The following is a 16,620-nucleotide window of genomic DNA, read 5'->3' as shown; positions in this document are numbered from 1 at the left end:
AAATAACCTTATTTTGCAAGCTCAAGATTTTGGTAATTACTGATCTGTCCTAATGCAGTAAAAAGTTTTGCCACTCTGCATATCCATGGAAATTATAAAGCCTCATACAGTCTTCTTCTGCCAAAATTAGTGCTTTTTTGCTCCCCCATATATTTTTGTAATCATTCCTCATGTTTCCATATTGTAAACCCATCTATGAATATCTGTGTGTGTGTATATATATATCCATCTATATAAAAGACAATGCTGCCTCTTCTCTTTTCTTCTTCTTCTGCACTTGAGGACCTTGACCTCTGCAACGTTCTACCTCCATACAGCTCTGTTTGCTTTTTTTTTTTTTCATCTTGGCAGCATCAGCCGACATATTATTTGATCATCCAATTAACTTGGTCATCCCTTGCATCTAGTGGAATCAAATGTGCACCCTAGATCTCAGTTGGGAATTCGTGACAATTCATACTATTTTTATAGAGGGAAGGGACCAGGATACATTACACAAGTTCTTACAAAATAAAACTCATAACCACCGATAAACTGTGTTAAATAATCTCCAAAAGTACTATTGCTACCACTCCATAACAAGTACTTACTGCCTGCAGCATGCTTGACTAAGAGCGTATAATGTGTATAGGATTTGTACATATTATTTTGCTGCCAGGAATATCACATTCAGATATGTTTCAATACATTTTGTATTCTGAATTTTTCCAGTTCTTTACATTGACCAGTGATATGTGGGAAAACAAAACAGCACAAATTGAAGGTACAGCTTTAGAACCAATAGCCATTAGGCATTTTCAGTTGCAAGAAGAATAGTGGCAAACAGCAAAATTGTTTTACTGTTTCCGGACAAATGGATTTGGATACAACGGCTTTCCGTTGGAATCCATTATAAGTTCTGTCTTTCTTCAGATTGATAATGAATTGAATTGATACGTATGTCTGTGCATGGGGCAGAATATAAGTTTTCTTTTCAAACATCACCCCCCCCCCCCCCCCCCCCGAGGAGGCAGGACAACAGCTCTCCCCTGTCCCTCAATGGATGGATACAATTTTCCTTCAGTTTTTCAATTTGGCATGCTGTTATCTGTCATCCTCTCCAGGTATCATAACCAATGTATTCTCCATGACTGATAAATTTAAAAATACCTTTGCATTGCATTGTAGAGGTTCTTGTGCTTCATGATTTTTTTTAGTCTTCAAATAACTACCTCTCTATGGGCTCATGCAGTTTATAAAACAAAACTGCATTGTTGATAGCCAGCACAAAAGACATGAATGCGTATATATAAGTCATCAGATGCTGACATCACCTCACCCATTAAATATATTATTACATATTGTTCAGGAAGAAGAACTGCGACAGAAACACATGCAGCAGCAGCACCAGATACAGCAGCAGCAGCAACAGCTACAGCAGCACCAGCAGGTGTCTCCACCTTTACGGCAGCCCACCATGGCTCCCAAACCTGGCCCATTGCGGCTAGAAAGCCTCACAAGCAATGGTCCAGCTTCTCCACCAGGTGGTCGCTATCGCCACTACAACGGATACCCGCCGCCACCACCAGCAAATGCTGGGCCGGGGGCGTCATCTCCTATGGTAGGTGAAACTTTAAAATGAGCAAATATAAATGTTAAAATACTCTGCAGTTGGTGTTTATTCCCTCTATTCTGCTTGATTACAAGGAAGTGCTATTTATTTAGTATTCTTGATATATATAAACCTGTTAGCAGCTGAATAATGCCCCAAGTAGCATGCAGGACTTCCTCCCTCCCAGATGATGGAGCATTGTGGGATGGACTCCATGAGACATCAGAGCATTGGGGAGCCATCCTGATCCAATCATCCATTACCCTCAATTCATAGAGATTGGATATAAATGGAGGCAATTCATGCACACCTTGCTTGATGGCAAATCATATGTTCTCAAAAGCACTGAGTCCAGATGATATAGGTAGCCAGCCTGCACCCTTATATGCATAGAATGTTCCCCAAATCATTGCGATGTAATTTTGCAACAGTGAGATGTTGCATTGGGTTTCTGAAGATCCAGGCTGCCTGGAGACTGCTGAATAGATGAGGTTGAAAAGAAGTGAAGATTAGTGGCAAGAAAAATCAAACAACATTGTATTTGTTGATCCATTAGATTTCTTCAACTGATGTGTGGGCTACATACCTTTCAGCAATCTTCCGAGTGAACTGACAGATCCGAGGTACAGCACTCACATTTCTTATTTTAAACAAGAGAGATGTGTCACTGTATGGCATATTGCTTTGTGAAGTGATTGTTACAGTAAGATTGGAGAGATTTTAACTTTTACAGAGATTGTTAAGTCAGTTGGTCCTGCAAGCATTAAACAGTAAAGGGCAGAAAGCAAGTGGTACTTTAAGTTAATGTGATCCTTCATTCAGTTATCAGATAGTACACAGATAGATGTTAACATACTGTCACATCAGTGTGAAATTTTACAGATCCTAATCCATTTTGCTGTGTTTCTGCTCAGCACTGGTTGATGATCCACGTCTTCCAGATTTTGAGGCAGTGCTGTGCAACAGATGATTGACTGATTTCTTTATTAATCCTTGAAACAATTTACATTGTATGGATTTCGTCATTCAAAACATGGAAAAAATTAACGGTTTAAAATTAATTTCTTGCACAATAATTTCCAGTGACTTCTTTTAATCTAATTAAATTTGTATTTTAGTCTTAAATAATTATTATTTCTATGTATAGTATAATACAGACCATTTTAAAATAGTAGTATGTTTTAATTCAAGTATTCCATTGCAATATAAAAACATTCATTTCGAAAATAATTTTTTAGTTTCGTTTTTAAAGAGCATATAGTATTTGTGTCTTGTACATGTTGTGGTACTTTATTATATAATTTGATGCCAATGTACGGTAAACTGTTTTGAGTTTTAACTTTATTTTTCTGTCCAGATGCAAATTAGAGCTGTTTCTAGTTTCTTAATTATATACTAAACAATTTGTAACATAGTAGTCAGTACTTGTTTTTACACACATAACCCTCTGAAAATTACGTTCACAAGTTAAGATTCCTAGCATTTTAAAAAGTTCAAGGCAGTGAGCTGTGCTGCCACTCTTGGTCATTGTGACCAGCAGATTCACAGTAGTCATGAATGAGGTGCTACTTGGCAAAAAGTGAAACCTTTGCTTGAAACAGTATATGTTAACAGATGCATTTCCGTAAGTGGAAGTTTGCTGTGTTGTCATGTGTTCTTCCTCAGTTCATCACAAGAGCAAATGTTAGGTTCCAACAAAAGAATTGAAACACGTTGAATTTGGACAGCCTATGGTAAATATCAGGGTACTGTGATCATTGTGGGTCATGATATTTGACTACTGGAATACAGATACACTGAAAATTATGTGGCACATCCAAATTTCACTCTGGACAAATGTACGTACTACTCCATTCTACTGTGTTGTAGTATATTTATTACATTTGGAGTTAGCAGAGCTGAGGAGTAGCAGCTTTCTTTCTAATTCATTCGATTAAATACAGTTGGCATAAGTGGAATAGCCTAAAGCAGCATAGCAATTATTTACTGGTAGTGCAGTATGCAGATTCAGCTCCTCTGATTTGCTTTTCTGTTGTAAATGTATGCTTTGACTTGTTTCAATTCCTGAATGTGTACAGAACATAATGAATGAATATATTTTGTTGAAGTGTAGATCATATTGGTATAGTTTGTTCTACACTTCAGTTTGGGAAATACATGTTCTCTGTCTAATGTGACCTAATCTACACCAAATAAACACAGAATTCTAAATACTTGTTAAGTCTGCAATGAAATAATGTATTGAGAAATGGCTCTGGTCATAACTGACGTGGAGAAAACTGCTACTTGGCATGCAGCACAGTGATGTCTGACCATGGTTTATTTGGTATGTTCCCAGCCTGTTTCTCACATATGACAGTGAAAGCTGATAACTTCATGTAAAAATAGCCTTCTTAATGACTGGAACTGCAAATACACAGCAGTATGTAGCGCATGTACCATCAATCTTCCAGCTGCATAAGATTGTCCACTGCCTATAATAGAGCTATTATGCTATGCTATATTCATATTTGAAGTTTCACAGTTTCAAAATAATGCAAGATCTTATTTTTTATTATTTCTTGCTTTCTTTTTTCATTAAAAATATATTTTTGTGATGGCTTCTGTATGATTTTTGGTGTATCTGCACTGCAGTAGTCCAGCATCATGGGCCACATTGCTCAAATTATCCACATTTTGTAATGGATTTTCATTTTTCCATGCAGATTTATTGAGTTGAAAGCTAAGAGTATGTTCGCACAGAATAAATGATACCAGACTACAGAAAACAGCAAAGACTTACATTATAACATATCATAAAACATCCTTTTTAACAGTTTCAGCATCACATTAGTTCTGCACACTCAAATATTATCTATGACTTCCAGCTTGTAGCTGTTAGCTACATTCAGTTTTAACATTTCAGTCACACTTAATTACTTCAAACATGCAGGATCTTAACATTGCAGTACTGGATGAGTTTCTCTAAGTAGTACTCTTTTCTCCTCCTCCTCCCCCTGCTCCTCCTTCTCCTCCTCCACCAACACCCCACCCCACTCTCTTGTATCCTCTTGTGTCAGGTGCATTACTTCTTCTTTTTTTTTCTTTTTTCCCCCTCATTAGCAGAAGTTCCATCCTCATGTATTGCTCTTTTAGGACAGTATGTTGAAGCTGTGCATCAGGAAGGCTCATATGTTGTTTAGGTTGCATGTAGTCACTACAGATTCGCTCTTGGAATTAGTTATTTAGTACACTAATAAATACAGAAAACACTCATAGTGATATATATGCTTTGCTTGCAGGGTGCTGTCACGGAGAACAGCACAGGTAGCAGTGGTGGTGCAGCACAGCGCCTAGATTCCCTGCTTGCTTCACCTCCTCCGCCACAGCCACCTGAGAGGGGCTCTTCCTTTGCTGTCATGTCGCAGCAGCAGAGTGTGCTACGGGCCACAGCTGGAGGACAGGCACATGGCCACGTTTCCACACCTGTTTCTTCTCCTGTAGTCACGACGACCACAACAACTGTCAAGAGGGTATCTTTCCACGATCCGCCGCCCACTTCCTCTCCACCTGCCCCACCGAGCCAGCCACCGCCTCTTGACCAAATTCGTGAAGATCCCAATGTAAGTTTATTGAATGATTAGTTGCAACAGAATGTTAAATCAATGAAGTAAGTTTAATTTGTGGCAGTTTTTATTGTACTTTATAGTAAAGTGTTTGTCCTTCTTAATAGAAACCTGCTTAATTGTGTATCTCACATCTGGAACATTGCACACTAATAGAGGCATTGGTTAAACATAACAGATAGGAGAAACATACATTCGTATTCCATAATTTCCATATATTCTGTCATCAGTTTCACAAAGTAGTAGTCTAAGCTTAATCTCACAAGTATAATTTTTAGCTCATAAGGCAGCATTCTGTTCTGTCAACAATAAAAATGCAGGTTGCCTGCATCTTTGAGTACATTAAATATAACATTGTAAAACTTGAGAAACATTAGAACTGTTATATATAATGTAATACATGTTATGTTGCAGCATTTCATAAATGAAGCAGAAACATTGTTGGCATCACCAAAGAGTCCAGAAGGAGGCTCTTTCCCAAGCAACACGCCAGGTGTTATAGGTGCTCAGGAAGTTTACAAGTAAGAAACACATTCAATTAATTTGCCATTCTAAAAATGACAACAGCGTAGTTAAGCTGCAGACAGGCACAGTGAAAAGACTGCTATACGTCTAATCTTCCAGCTAAAAGGCTTTCTGAAGTGGAGAAAACACACAAGCACAACACTCAAACACGTGACCACTCTGGCCACCATGACCAGACTGCCTTAAAAGTTACAAAAAGTGCGGAACAAATTAAGTGTGGGCAAGGGCCAGTAGTGAAAGGTGAAAGCGAATTAAAATTGATGTGAAAATACAGTGAGATCGTAGACAAAAATTAAAAACAAGGTGATAACAGGGAATGCAAGTTGGTGGGAGAATTTGTGTGAACAGAGGGGGCAGCAGATGTAAATGGATTAGATGAAGTATTTGTTGTTAACATACTAATGCTATTTTGGTCACAGAATTATTGTGAGGTAAGTTTGTATCATTCTGCAAATATGAGGCATGTACAGACTGTCAGTACCATTTCGTTCCACTGCCGTCACACCATTAAGTGTCACAGTATTGTAATCGTTTGTCTGGTTCATTGACTTTCAAGTGATACAATTACAGCCAGATTGTGTTGTGTTTACATTTCTTTGTGGTCATTCAAAATGTTTGAAATGTCAGAGCCTGCCAACTGTGAAGAGTTTTGAACACAAAGAATATGAAACTAGGTCTAATTCACCATAAACTTGAGGACATTTATGGTGAAAAATGTAACAACTCGTGGAATAGTGTGAAAGTGGGTGAAACTGTTCATGATGTAGCACAGAATGGGTAGCCTTCTGTTGTCAGTGATGCTTTGGTTCAGAAAATGAATGATGAAATTTATGAAAACAGGTGGTTCACAATAAGAATTCTTTGTGATGAGTTTTCACAAATTTCAAAAACTGTTTTGCATTTAATTGTTAAGAATTGCTTAATTTTTTTGGAAATTGTATTTTTGTTGGGTTCCAAAAATGCTTACGGATCTCCATGAAACAAAGTGACGTGGCAGTGCTTTGACATTTTGTACCTGATACAGTGGCTAGGGAGATAACTTCTAATCAGAATTGTTGCCAGTGGCGAAACTTGGGTTTGTCATGTCACTACAGAATTAAAACAATAGTTGATGGAATGGAGGCACTCACAATTCCCCCAAAAACAAAAATCCAAAGTAACATTGTCAGCACAACAACAACAGCAACAAACATTCACTGTGTTCTGGGACAGACAGGGCATTCTGCTTGTTGAGTTCCTTTCTAAAGATGAAACTGTGAATGCGGTATGATACTGTGGAACATTGAGAAGAGTTTGGTGTGCAGTTCAAAGCAAAAGGTGTGGGATGCTCAGTCAAGGCAGTTTGTCGCTTCATGAACACACACATCTCCTTTCTGTTGGTGTCGCTCTTATTTACTAAGTAGGTTGGGAGCAGTTAAAGCACCTGCCAGCAGTCCCAGTCTCACGCCCTCTAACTGCCTCTCGTTCTTCAACTTCAAGTGTGATTTAGTAGGAGCACACTTTCATCAGTGACAATGATTCAAAAAACAGTGTTCAGCTGGAGCTGTATTCATTGACGACATCTTTCTATGAAGAGGGCACAGAAAAGTTGGTTCATCGCTATGACAAATATCTGAACAATTATGGCAACCATGTAGTAAAATAGTTTAAGAAATGCTGTTTCTTGTAAAAATAAATATTTATTTGTAAAAAAGATGTTTTATAAGATTGTTTTTGCAAAGCAGTGCTTATTGGCTGGACATGCCTCATATATGTTTTTAATTAATTCAGGGAAAGACTTGTAGTTACAGTGAAACCCCTAGTGAAATATTGGATGTCTATCATCATCATCATCATCATCATCTACGTTTTCCAGCTGCTGGCAGAACCTGTTTGGAACGTAAACCTCTCTTCTATCTTCCTACCATCTCTCTGTCTCCACCTTGACCCAGTCTTCTTCATTTTGCACACAGCCCTTCACTCCTGTTGGCCACCTGTCTCCTAGTCTTTTTCCCTTTCCTTTCATCCTTTCTGGGTATCCTCTTCTCCTCCATGTATTACTTCCAGTTTGGTTTCTACTTCATTTAAGAAGTGTTATTATAAGGTACTTTCTCTCACATTTTCACAATATTAACAGAAGGGTAGCACTGTCCTTTTGCTGCAACTGACAAAATAATTCGTTAATGGTGAATACAGAAACACCACTCATCTTTTTCATCAATCTTCCCTTGCAAGAGGCTTGGTGGGGGAACAGGATGTCATTATGGTACAGTTCAGATTGCACATTGTACCAGTCAGAATTACTTGGAAGTGGCCAGTGTCCATACGGTGATAACTTACATCATGTTTACATTGCTATCTGTTGTATTATACCATACCAGTAAACCCCCAATTCTTTAAATGATCAAGCACCCGTGTATAAAACGATTTCAGATGTCTGATTACATGTGAGTTAATGTATTAAATATGTGACATTAAGCATGTAAGCAAGAAAAGGGTTTGAAATCATGATTTATGTTTGTTGGAAGTAACTAAGTGCTCTCATTATGAAACACTTGATAATGTACTCGGGTACTTTGTGCCGCATTTTAAGCAAAAGCAAATTTTTCAAGCATTTGCTCTGTCTATTACGACAAATCTGCTGAAACTGTGTGTCATACAATGTTGTAATCATGCAGGTACATTCAGTGGTATTTGTAGATACTGCCTGTAAATTTTCCTACAAATAGAGTTTCTAATAAATTAAAATTTCATGTCTGATGCTAAAGGTTTAATACATGAACAACAGTGAATGGATAGTAAGCGATAAACTTTTTTTTTCTTTCTAATTTTGTGCATGGTGCCAGTGATTAAAAGTTTCATTAAAATTTGAAATTAAGTATAAAATTTCATTCTCAAATTTTGGGTGAATAGTCTGAGTATTTGTACGCCATCAGTTATGCTACCTCAAGACAAGTGCACAATTTCTAAGTGTAGCAGTTGTGTTATTATGTTAACTTTTAACAAGGTTATGCGAATTAGTAATTAGGTTATGACAGCATTTTAATTTTTTAAAATTTGGACAATAATTATGCAGAATATTGAAAACCAAATTTTTATTATCCCTGGAAACCGTAAGACATGCAACCTGTTGCTGATTCTGTGTTGTGGAATAGTCGCTTACTAATACAGATGTTGCATATGTTTCCCTTGACACTTCGTTCTCTTGATACGTGAGGAAATATGTGAGCTGTCACACTCAGTTTTTTAACACACAGTGAAACAGTGTACGTTATGAAGATCCACTCAACCACCCTGTGGAAGCATGAAAACATGACATCTACAAAAAATGACATATTGGAAGGCAATAATTATTACAGCTGTGCTGAAACTATCAGACATCGATGTGAACATCAATGTGTAATACTAAAAGAATAGATGAACCCACTGAAGATGGAGAAGCTTCTCTAGACCATGTTTGGGTACTAAAACAAGAACAGTTGTGTTTCCTTGAGGCAGAACCACATTTCCTTATTACATAACTGTAGAAGAGCTAAGTGGAATACCAATATTTTCATCCCAGGCAATAGCATAGAGCAGGTAGTTTTCAGTCGCTTTCCAATTGACCATTTAATTGGTGGACCCTGCTTAGCATTGGAGCTCAAGACCACAGGATGTGAAATAATAAGTACCAGTTAGTCTGTAACAGGCACTTCACATTATATAAGGGGCATTCAAATGAAACACTGTTACTAGTGTAAAGTAATGGTAATGATTTTATTAACTCAAAAATGTAGTTATACACCGTACACATACTCAAAAATAGTCACCAAAACTGTTGGCACGTTTATCCGATTGCGACACTAGTGGTCAATTCCATCCTTGAAGAAGTTAGTAGGCTGCTGTCGGATCCAGGCCTGAACCCAGTCACACACTTCGTTGTCCGTTGCAAATCGATGTTGTTTTAGAGGCCCAAACATTGATAGATCTTGATCATGGTGATTCTGCAGTTGTCCAAGACTAAAACATTCACTTCTGCAACCATTTCCAGTGTGATGACACAATTAGACTGTCCAGGATTAGCACCATCTTCCAGTGACTCACTCCCCTCAAGGAATTGTTTGCGCCATTCCACAACACTTGAACGACTCAGACTGTACTCACCGTACACAGTCTTCACCTGTCAATACATTTCATTACCTCCAACTCACTCCGCCGCCAAAAATCGAATCACTCCTCGTTGTTCCTACTTACTCACCTGTATGTTCGTTAATTGACGATAACTTGTGTGACCACCTTCTCTTCAGTATGAAACCACAATAGCGCTATGCAATATCAAACTGTGCACGTGCATCAGTCTCTCTATCAATAGATAACGCCATCACACTCTCAGTTATGTGGTGCCACCTCATGTGTAAGGCAAAGTTAGGTGCACTGACCAGGTTTCATTTCAGTGAACCTCATATAAAAAAAAGTAAATATATTTGTAGAAGACATTTGACAAAGTAAGAGTGTTATACAGATATTATGATCAATAATTATCATTATTTGTAGAAGTTTTAGGAAAACATTGTTCATGTTATCTGTAATTCTCTAGATTTGGTCATTAGCTTATTTTGGCTGTAATCCAGAGCATCATTGTGTAATATTATACTACATATGTGCAGATACATTCATAATTCTTTTGCGTGTATTATTATTTTGTAGGGATCCTAGGGCACGATTATTGGCTGCTCAACAACAGCAAAAGATGTCAACAAGGATTGGCCAAGTACCAGAAAAGCTGAGCTTTAAGGAGAAGATGAAGATGTTTGCGATGGAAACTGGTGAAGATGGAACACCACGTGATAAAGTAAAAATATCTAGAGCGCAAAGAGAAATAGACAATTTGGCAGCTGGCGCTAACACTCCTACAAGCAATAACAATGGCACTCCTAGTGCATCTCAGTAATGCTATGAAAGGTGGAAGAGTGCTAAATGATATTGGAGTGAACTGTGTTAAGTCGCAGAAAAGCCAGTCCTGTGTACATTTAAAAATTTTTCAAAGGCATTTCTGTGTGTAATGCGAATAGCGTTTCTAGTGTTAAAACAAGTTCAAGCCCCCCAGTGGTAACATTTCTAAGACTGAAATGTGTGACATAGTTGAAAATAATGAGGCCTTAAAGCATTTTATTTCAGTGTTACAGTTTTATTCAAACATACTCTTTATGTAATAAATATGCTTCATTATTTTCCTGCCATAAAATTTGAAGTATTTTTACAGAAGACCTAAAAGGTTAAATGATATAGACGGATCTTTGTTTCTCTGTTATTTTTATCTATAGTGCAACTTCTTGAAAATGTTTTATCTATAAGATTTTGCACTCTTACGTTTTATGGTTAAGAAGGCTGCTGCTTCTTCATCCCCACATCCCAGAAGCAAAGCAGATGTGTATGCTTTGTTAACAGTGCATTCTTTCAAATCATTCTTTATTGTTTTTAAAGATAATAATTGTTATCTAGCATGTTGTTACAGAGACAGTTATATGAGAAACAAGAAGCTGGAGGCATTTGTAGGGACCATATTGTTGATATATAACAAAGAATTTTAATTAATTTTATTCTGTTACTCATGTCTATTACCTGTTTGAAACCATTATTGCTATATGTGAAATGAGTGATGTACTCCTGCATTAACATGAGTTCGTGACTCAAATATCACCTTAAAATGTTGCCCAATGCTCTACTCAGTGATATATTACTGTTTTTATCATATGATTTGTCCCTTCCCTACTATTCCCATGGTGATACTTTAATATGCCAGTACAACTCCATAATTTTCCTAAAAGAGTAAAGAATATATTGCACATATGTGATTAAAGAGAACTGTTATGTAAAATGCTTCTAAGAAAATAGTTTTTTTTTTTCGACAAGATGTGATGCTTTGTTTGAGGTCAGTGAAAGCTAGAGAACTTTTATTTTGTGGTCAGCCCAAAGCTGCAAATCATATCACATGTACAATGCTAATGTAATCCCTCCACTGTGTACATAAAATCCTTGTATCTATGTAAAGACAACATACAGATATTTGTGTATAGAAATTTAATTTTTATTATTTGAAATAAAGTTACTCTCAGTTACATAAACAATCAAGAATTAATTACCTCATTACCCAAGACAAAGTTTTGTGTGTGAAAGTGAGCTGTTATGGTTATTTTTTCTGAAAGCAAGTGGATAAAATTATTTTTGCACCATTCCTTTTTAATCCCTCATATTATCTTGTCACACACATTATTAATATTGTAAGCATTATTGTAACGAGCTATTAACATAACTATTAGCAATTAGAACACTCTTCGAACAGAAGAAGCAATAATTGTGGTGAGTTGAATAGGCCCTTAGGATCCAAATCTTCAGTGGAAACACAAACAGAACCTGGAAAAAGGTAAAGGGTGGAATTAATGTGCATATTATGATAGAGGTCAACTTTTGCGCGCACGTGTGTGTGTGTTTTATTCCTAAAGAATGACACTCTTTTCTCTCTCTCTCTCTCTCTCTCTCTCTCTCTCTCTCTCTCTCTCTCTCTCTCTAATGTCAGCAGTAGATACAGCGGGGAGATATTGTCCAAATGCACTTGCCTACCTCATAATGGATGTACTACATCTACTATTACCTTGGGCCGCTGCCAGCAGGTGGGAAGCAAACACATCGTGGCATTAGAAACATTAGCTATGCAATTGTGTAACGGTTAGCATAGTTGCCTTCCAAGCAGATGATGCAGGTTTGATTCTCAGCCATCGCAGTGGCTGTTATTTTTGCATACGAGTATGTCCACCATGTGCCTAGTGGTTTTTATTGTTCCTTTATACATGCCATTTTGCTGTCCATGGATGAGTAGAAAAGTAGTAAGAGGTACATGTTTTTTGACCTGTATGAGAATGTTGTAACCAGAATGTGTAAAAAAAAAATGTTCCAATGGAAATGGCATTAATCAAATATACAATGAAAGCAGTGAAAACATCCTGAATTGGTAGTCACTGTTCTTTAAATGCACCATGAGGCAAATGAGCTGATCAGTAATCACCTTCAGATAGCGTAACTCCCTATACAGCCTATGGGGAAACTTTGTATCAATAATAAGTATTGCATCTTTCTTTAAGAATGAGGTGATATAACAAATTAAACAAAAAGCTCAACATCTTATAAATAACACAATCCAAAGTTGAAAAAGGCAATTAATATCAGATGGGATGCATCATGCCACTCACCTTTTCAGTAAAGGAAAGACTTCAGATGTTAGTGTTTCAATATAAATTTTTGAAGCTTCAGACAAAGTAGAACAAAAGAAACTTGCAAAGCTGTTTGTAAAATGATGGTGAAATAATTCTCTTGTCCCATAACAATGGTGTTAATGTTCTACTTTATTTTATAAAAACCTAGGAAACCTTTTGATCATATTTCAATTAAATTTCTAGAACAACTCTTGGGAACCAAGACATTGATTCATCTTATCTTATTAATATACTAAAGAATATATTTGTCATTACTGTAGTCTTTTAACACTTTGCTGTCCACATGTCTCGTACAAATGTATTCGCTTGGCAGCCATTCTTGACATTATCAGGAGATTATAAATCATTAAGTTTTACTAATCTCATCGTTAGTTCTCATAAGTTCACAAACCTGTTCCCCTACTTTGATAAAATTTTGAAGATATACGTATGTAAATAAATATAAAATTTGTTTGTTTCATATATTTGTATATTTGCATTGTCTTTGGTACTTAGTACTTCTCTTTCGTATGATATGCAGCAAACAGTCTCTTAGATGTAACACAACTCCACAAGACTCGCACATTAAATAGTCTAATACACTTTCAGCTTCTACATTTTCTTTGAGTGTCAGTCAAAGTGGCATTATGTATTGTAGAGATCATTCGTATCGTTTTAGTTTTTGGAGCTATCCATACCTTTCTGTTGATGACAAGCTTCAAATACATTGACTTTTGCATGCTTTAATTTTTCCGGAAATCCTATATTTTGCCGTATCATTCCACAAGCTCTAACTTTCTTTTCAAGTAACTTCAATGCAACTTCTACACTGCTATAATAATTATCCATGTAGAGGTGATGCCACTTTCCATCAGAAGGTGTCAATAGTTCCATCACTGTTTTTGCTAAAGGCTGTCCAGCGCCGCTACATATCTTGAATGAGGAAATGTATCCCGTACTCGAATCACGCAGCATCCAAATGAGTATGCCATATTTTGTAATTTTCAATGGACTGTAAACTTTAAAATTTAACCATCCACGCCATGGTGTCATTCTTTCATCAGTTGAGATGTTTTGACTTTGATTAAAGATTTCTTTAAACGTTTTGGAAAAATAATCAGTTACCAATTGCACTTTCAAAAGCCAGTCAGCATTATCTGGTTTATTGTTGTTGGAAAAATGTAAAAATGATAATATTTGTCTGAATCGGTTGCGGTACATTGTTTTGCGAAATATCGGTGTGTCTATCAACAGATTCATTGACCAATAATCATCGATCCTTGCTTTTTTTTAGTTCCCATAAGGATAGCAAGCCCAAACCATTTTCTATGTTCGAGTCCCATGACGTCGACAAATTTGGCTCTTCTTTTTTTTTTTTTTTTTTTTTTTTTTTTTTTTTTTTTTAATCGACTTTCCTTCTGTTGCAATTTTGACTGTAGTACTTGTTGGTTTTGTTGGTAATATATTCAAATACATTGTTCCCAATATACAGTTTTACAATATCGTCGATACTCTGCGTATCTTTGGCAAATATGTTTGGACTGGGAGATCCTTCTAATTTATTATTGGTCCTCGGTAAATCAAAGTCTGACCACTGTGCACTGTCGTCTTCTTCTAATTCATCCAAATCATTTGGCAACCGTAGCGTTCGCCAAATACTTCTTGGACGTATTTCACTATCTTCTGACGATTCTGCTTCACTTTCATTTTTTTATTTTCAATGTCTTCTTCCCACTTGGACAAGTTGCCCGAAAGGTCATGCAAGACATCCGCACATTCACTGTAAATAATCGTATCGTCTCTTTTGTCTGCCATGATGAAAGGGCACGTACTTGTTAACATGTGATGTGTGTAACTTATTGTTACCTAAACAAAACACCAACAGAATGCAAAAGATACTAAAGTGCTGTCGCCGGCCACTGCGCCATACTATGCCCATGACACCACTGTGTTGTCATCGACCACTGAGCAATACTATGCACACGACACCACTGTGATGTCGCCAGCCATTGACCGTTATTTCACACGACACCACTGTGGTGTCAGTGGATGGTGTAGTGTTAAATTGGATAGATAAAAAATCTACTCACCAAATGGCCACAGAACATACACACAAAAGAGGGTTGTAATTAAGCAAGCTTTCAGAGCCAGTGGCTCCTTCAGACAGAAAGGTTCAACCGGAAGGAAAAGGACTGGAGAGGTCTAGGAAAAGGTATAGATTTCGCGCAAGTCACCCATAGCCATGGGTCAGGGGAGACTTATCGCAAGGGATGAGAAGGAAAGATTGATTTTGGGGACTGCATTGAACGAGATTTGAAAACCTGAGAGGTAAAAGGTGAAAGACAGGGTAATATACAAGACAGAGATTACTGCTTAAACACCATGCATGATTTAATGAGACTGAAAAGCTAAGTGCATTGTGCACAACAGAGATTTGAGGGGAACGGTGAAAAATAAGACGGGTAAGACAAAGAAAGATGTAGAAAACTAAAACGGAGTGAAGAAAAGAGTAGTTACTGTGAAGAAATGCTGAGATGGAAGAACAACAGAATATTGCGTGTTCCCAGTATACACAATCTGCATATGCCCATTCATGCAAATTCACAATTTGGTGGTAGTCATGCCAATGTAAAGGCCAAACAGTGTTTCATAACAGTTGGTTTATGACGTGTTGTTTCACAAGCGGCTCCTCCTTTGATAGTATGTCTTGCCAGTTACAGGGCTGCTTTAGGTGTTGGTAGGAGGGTGCATGGGGCAAATCTTCCAGTGGGGACAATCAGAGGGGTTGGGGTCTGACAAGAATACTGGAGAAATTGGGAGGGGGACGAAAAGCTACTCTAGGAGTCGTGGGCAAGATTACAGACGGAGTGGATCTCATTTCAAGGCTTGATTTTAGGAAGTCATGCTCCTGTCGAAGTAGCTGATTAATACATTCCACACCAGGATAATACTGTCACCAGTGGTGCACTCCAAAGTTGTGTTTTGGAGGGATCAGCAGTACCAGGATTGGATGTGATGGTCCAGGAAATTTGCTCTTAAACCAGCCTAGTTCAAAAGTTATTGAATGTGTTAAGTTACATTGCACATACAGTACACGCAAGTGCACATGGATGCTTGCTGACGAAGACGTTAATGCAAGCCTACAGGAAGCATGTAACCAACTTTGGATGTCATATGGATGATGATTATGATGTGATGAATGCTAGCCTTTGAAATCACAGGTTCCATCTACATAGAAGGAAAAAAGAGGAAAATTTTGGGGAAGTAACAGAAGGAGAAACTCATGTTAAGAGGGACACACTAATTTGTAAGTGGAGGAAAGGAAGGCAATAATGGAAGCTAATGCATCAAAATGAATGAAAGATGTCAAAGATGGTAAATCAATAAACAAAGTACAGGTGTCAGCTCAAAGATAATCATTGTTTGTTGTTCTGACAGCTAAGAGAATTAATTTTAATTTTTTGTGTGTATTTATATGACCTTTCCAATCGTGATCTACACAGCAAAAACTTGGGCAGTGAAAATGGCATGTCATTGCATGATTGGTGGTCTGGAAATGTAGTTCTATAGAAGATTACTTCAAATGGACAGCACATCGAACTAATAAGTCGATCCTGAGGCGGCTTGGCACTGAACAAGACTGTTGACTCTTGTCAAACTAAATTCAGTGTAAGTATTTTGGTCACATTGG

General features: G+C 37.3%; 1 protein-coding gene across 15 annotated transcripts in view; it reads left to right on the top strand.

Moving 5' to 3' along the window:
* LOC126284122 (afadin) overlaps window positions 1-11,807 on the top strand; it is a 995,168-nt gene extending 983,361 nt beyond the window's left edge. For 9 of the 15 annotated variants that reach the window (XM_049982816.1, XM_049982812.1, XM_049982814.1 and 6 more), the window contains 4 exons: window positions 1,349-1,600; window positions 4,873-5,193; window positions 5,611-5,717; window positions 10,387-11,404. In XM_049982816.1, coding sequence (XP_049838773.1) covers window positions 1,349-1,600; window positions 4,873-5,193; window positions 5,611-5,717; window positions 10,387-10,630 — 924 coding nt within the window. In that variant the 3' untranslated portion in view covers window positions 10,631-11,404. Of the gene's footprint in view, window positions 1-1,348; window positions 1,601-4,872; window positions 5,194-5,610; window positions 5,718-10,386 lie in introns of all 15 variants that reach the window. The other 6 variants (XM_049982823.1, XM_049982822.1, XM_049982819.1 and 3 more) reach the window with 1 other exon arrangement.
* Window positions 11,808-16,620: the final 4,813 nt, after the last annotated feature.

The sequence above is a fragment of the Schistocerca gregaria genome, chromosome 8 (genome assembly GCF_023897955.1).
Source record: "Schistocerca gregaria isolate iqSchGreg1 chromosome 8, iqSchGreg1.2, whole genome shotgun sequence".
NCBI lineage: Eukaryota > Metazoa > Arthropoda > Insecta > Orthoptera > Acrididae > Schistocerca > Schistocerca gregaria.
The sequence above is the reverse complement of the archived record's forward strand: the minus strand, read 5'-3'. Positions and strand labels throughout refer to the sequence as shown.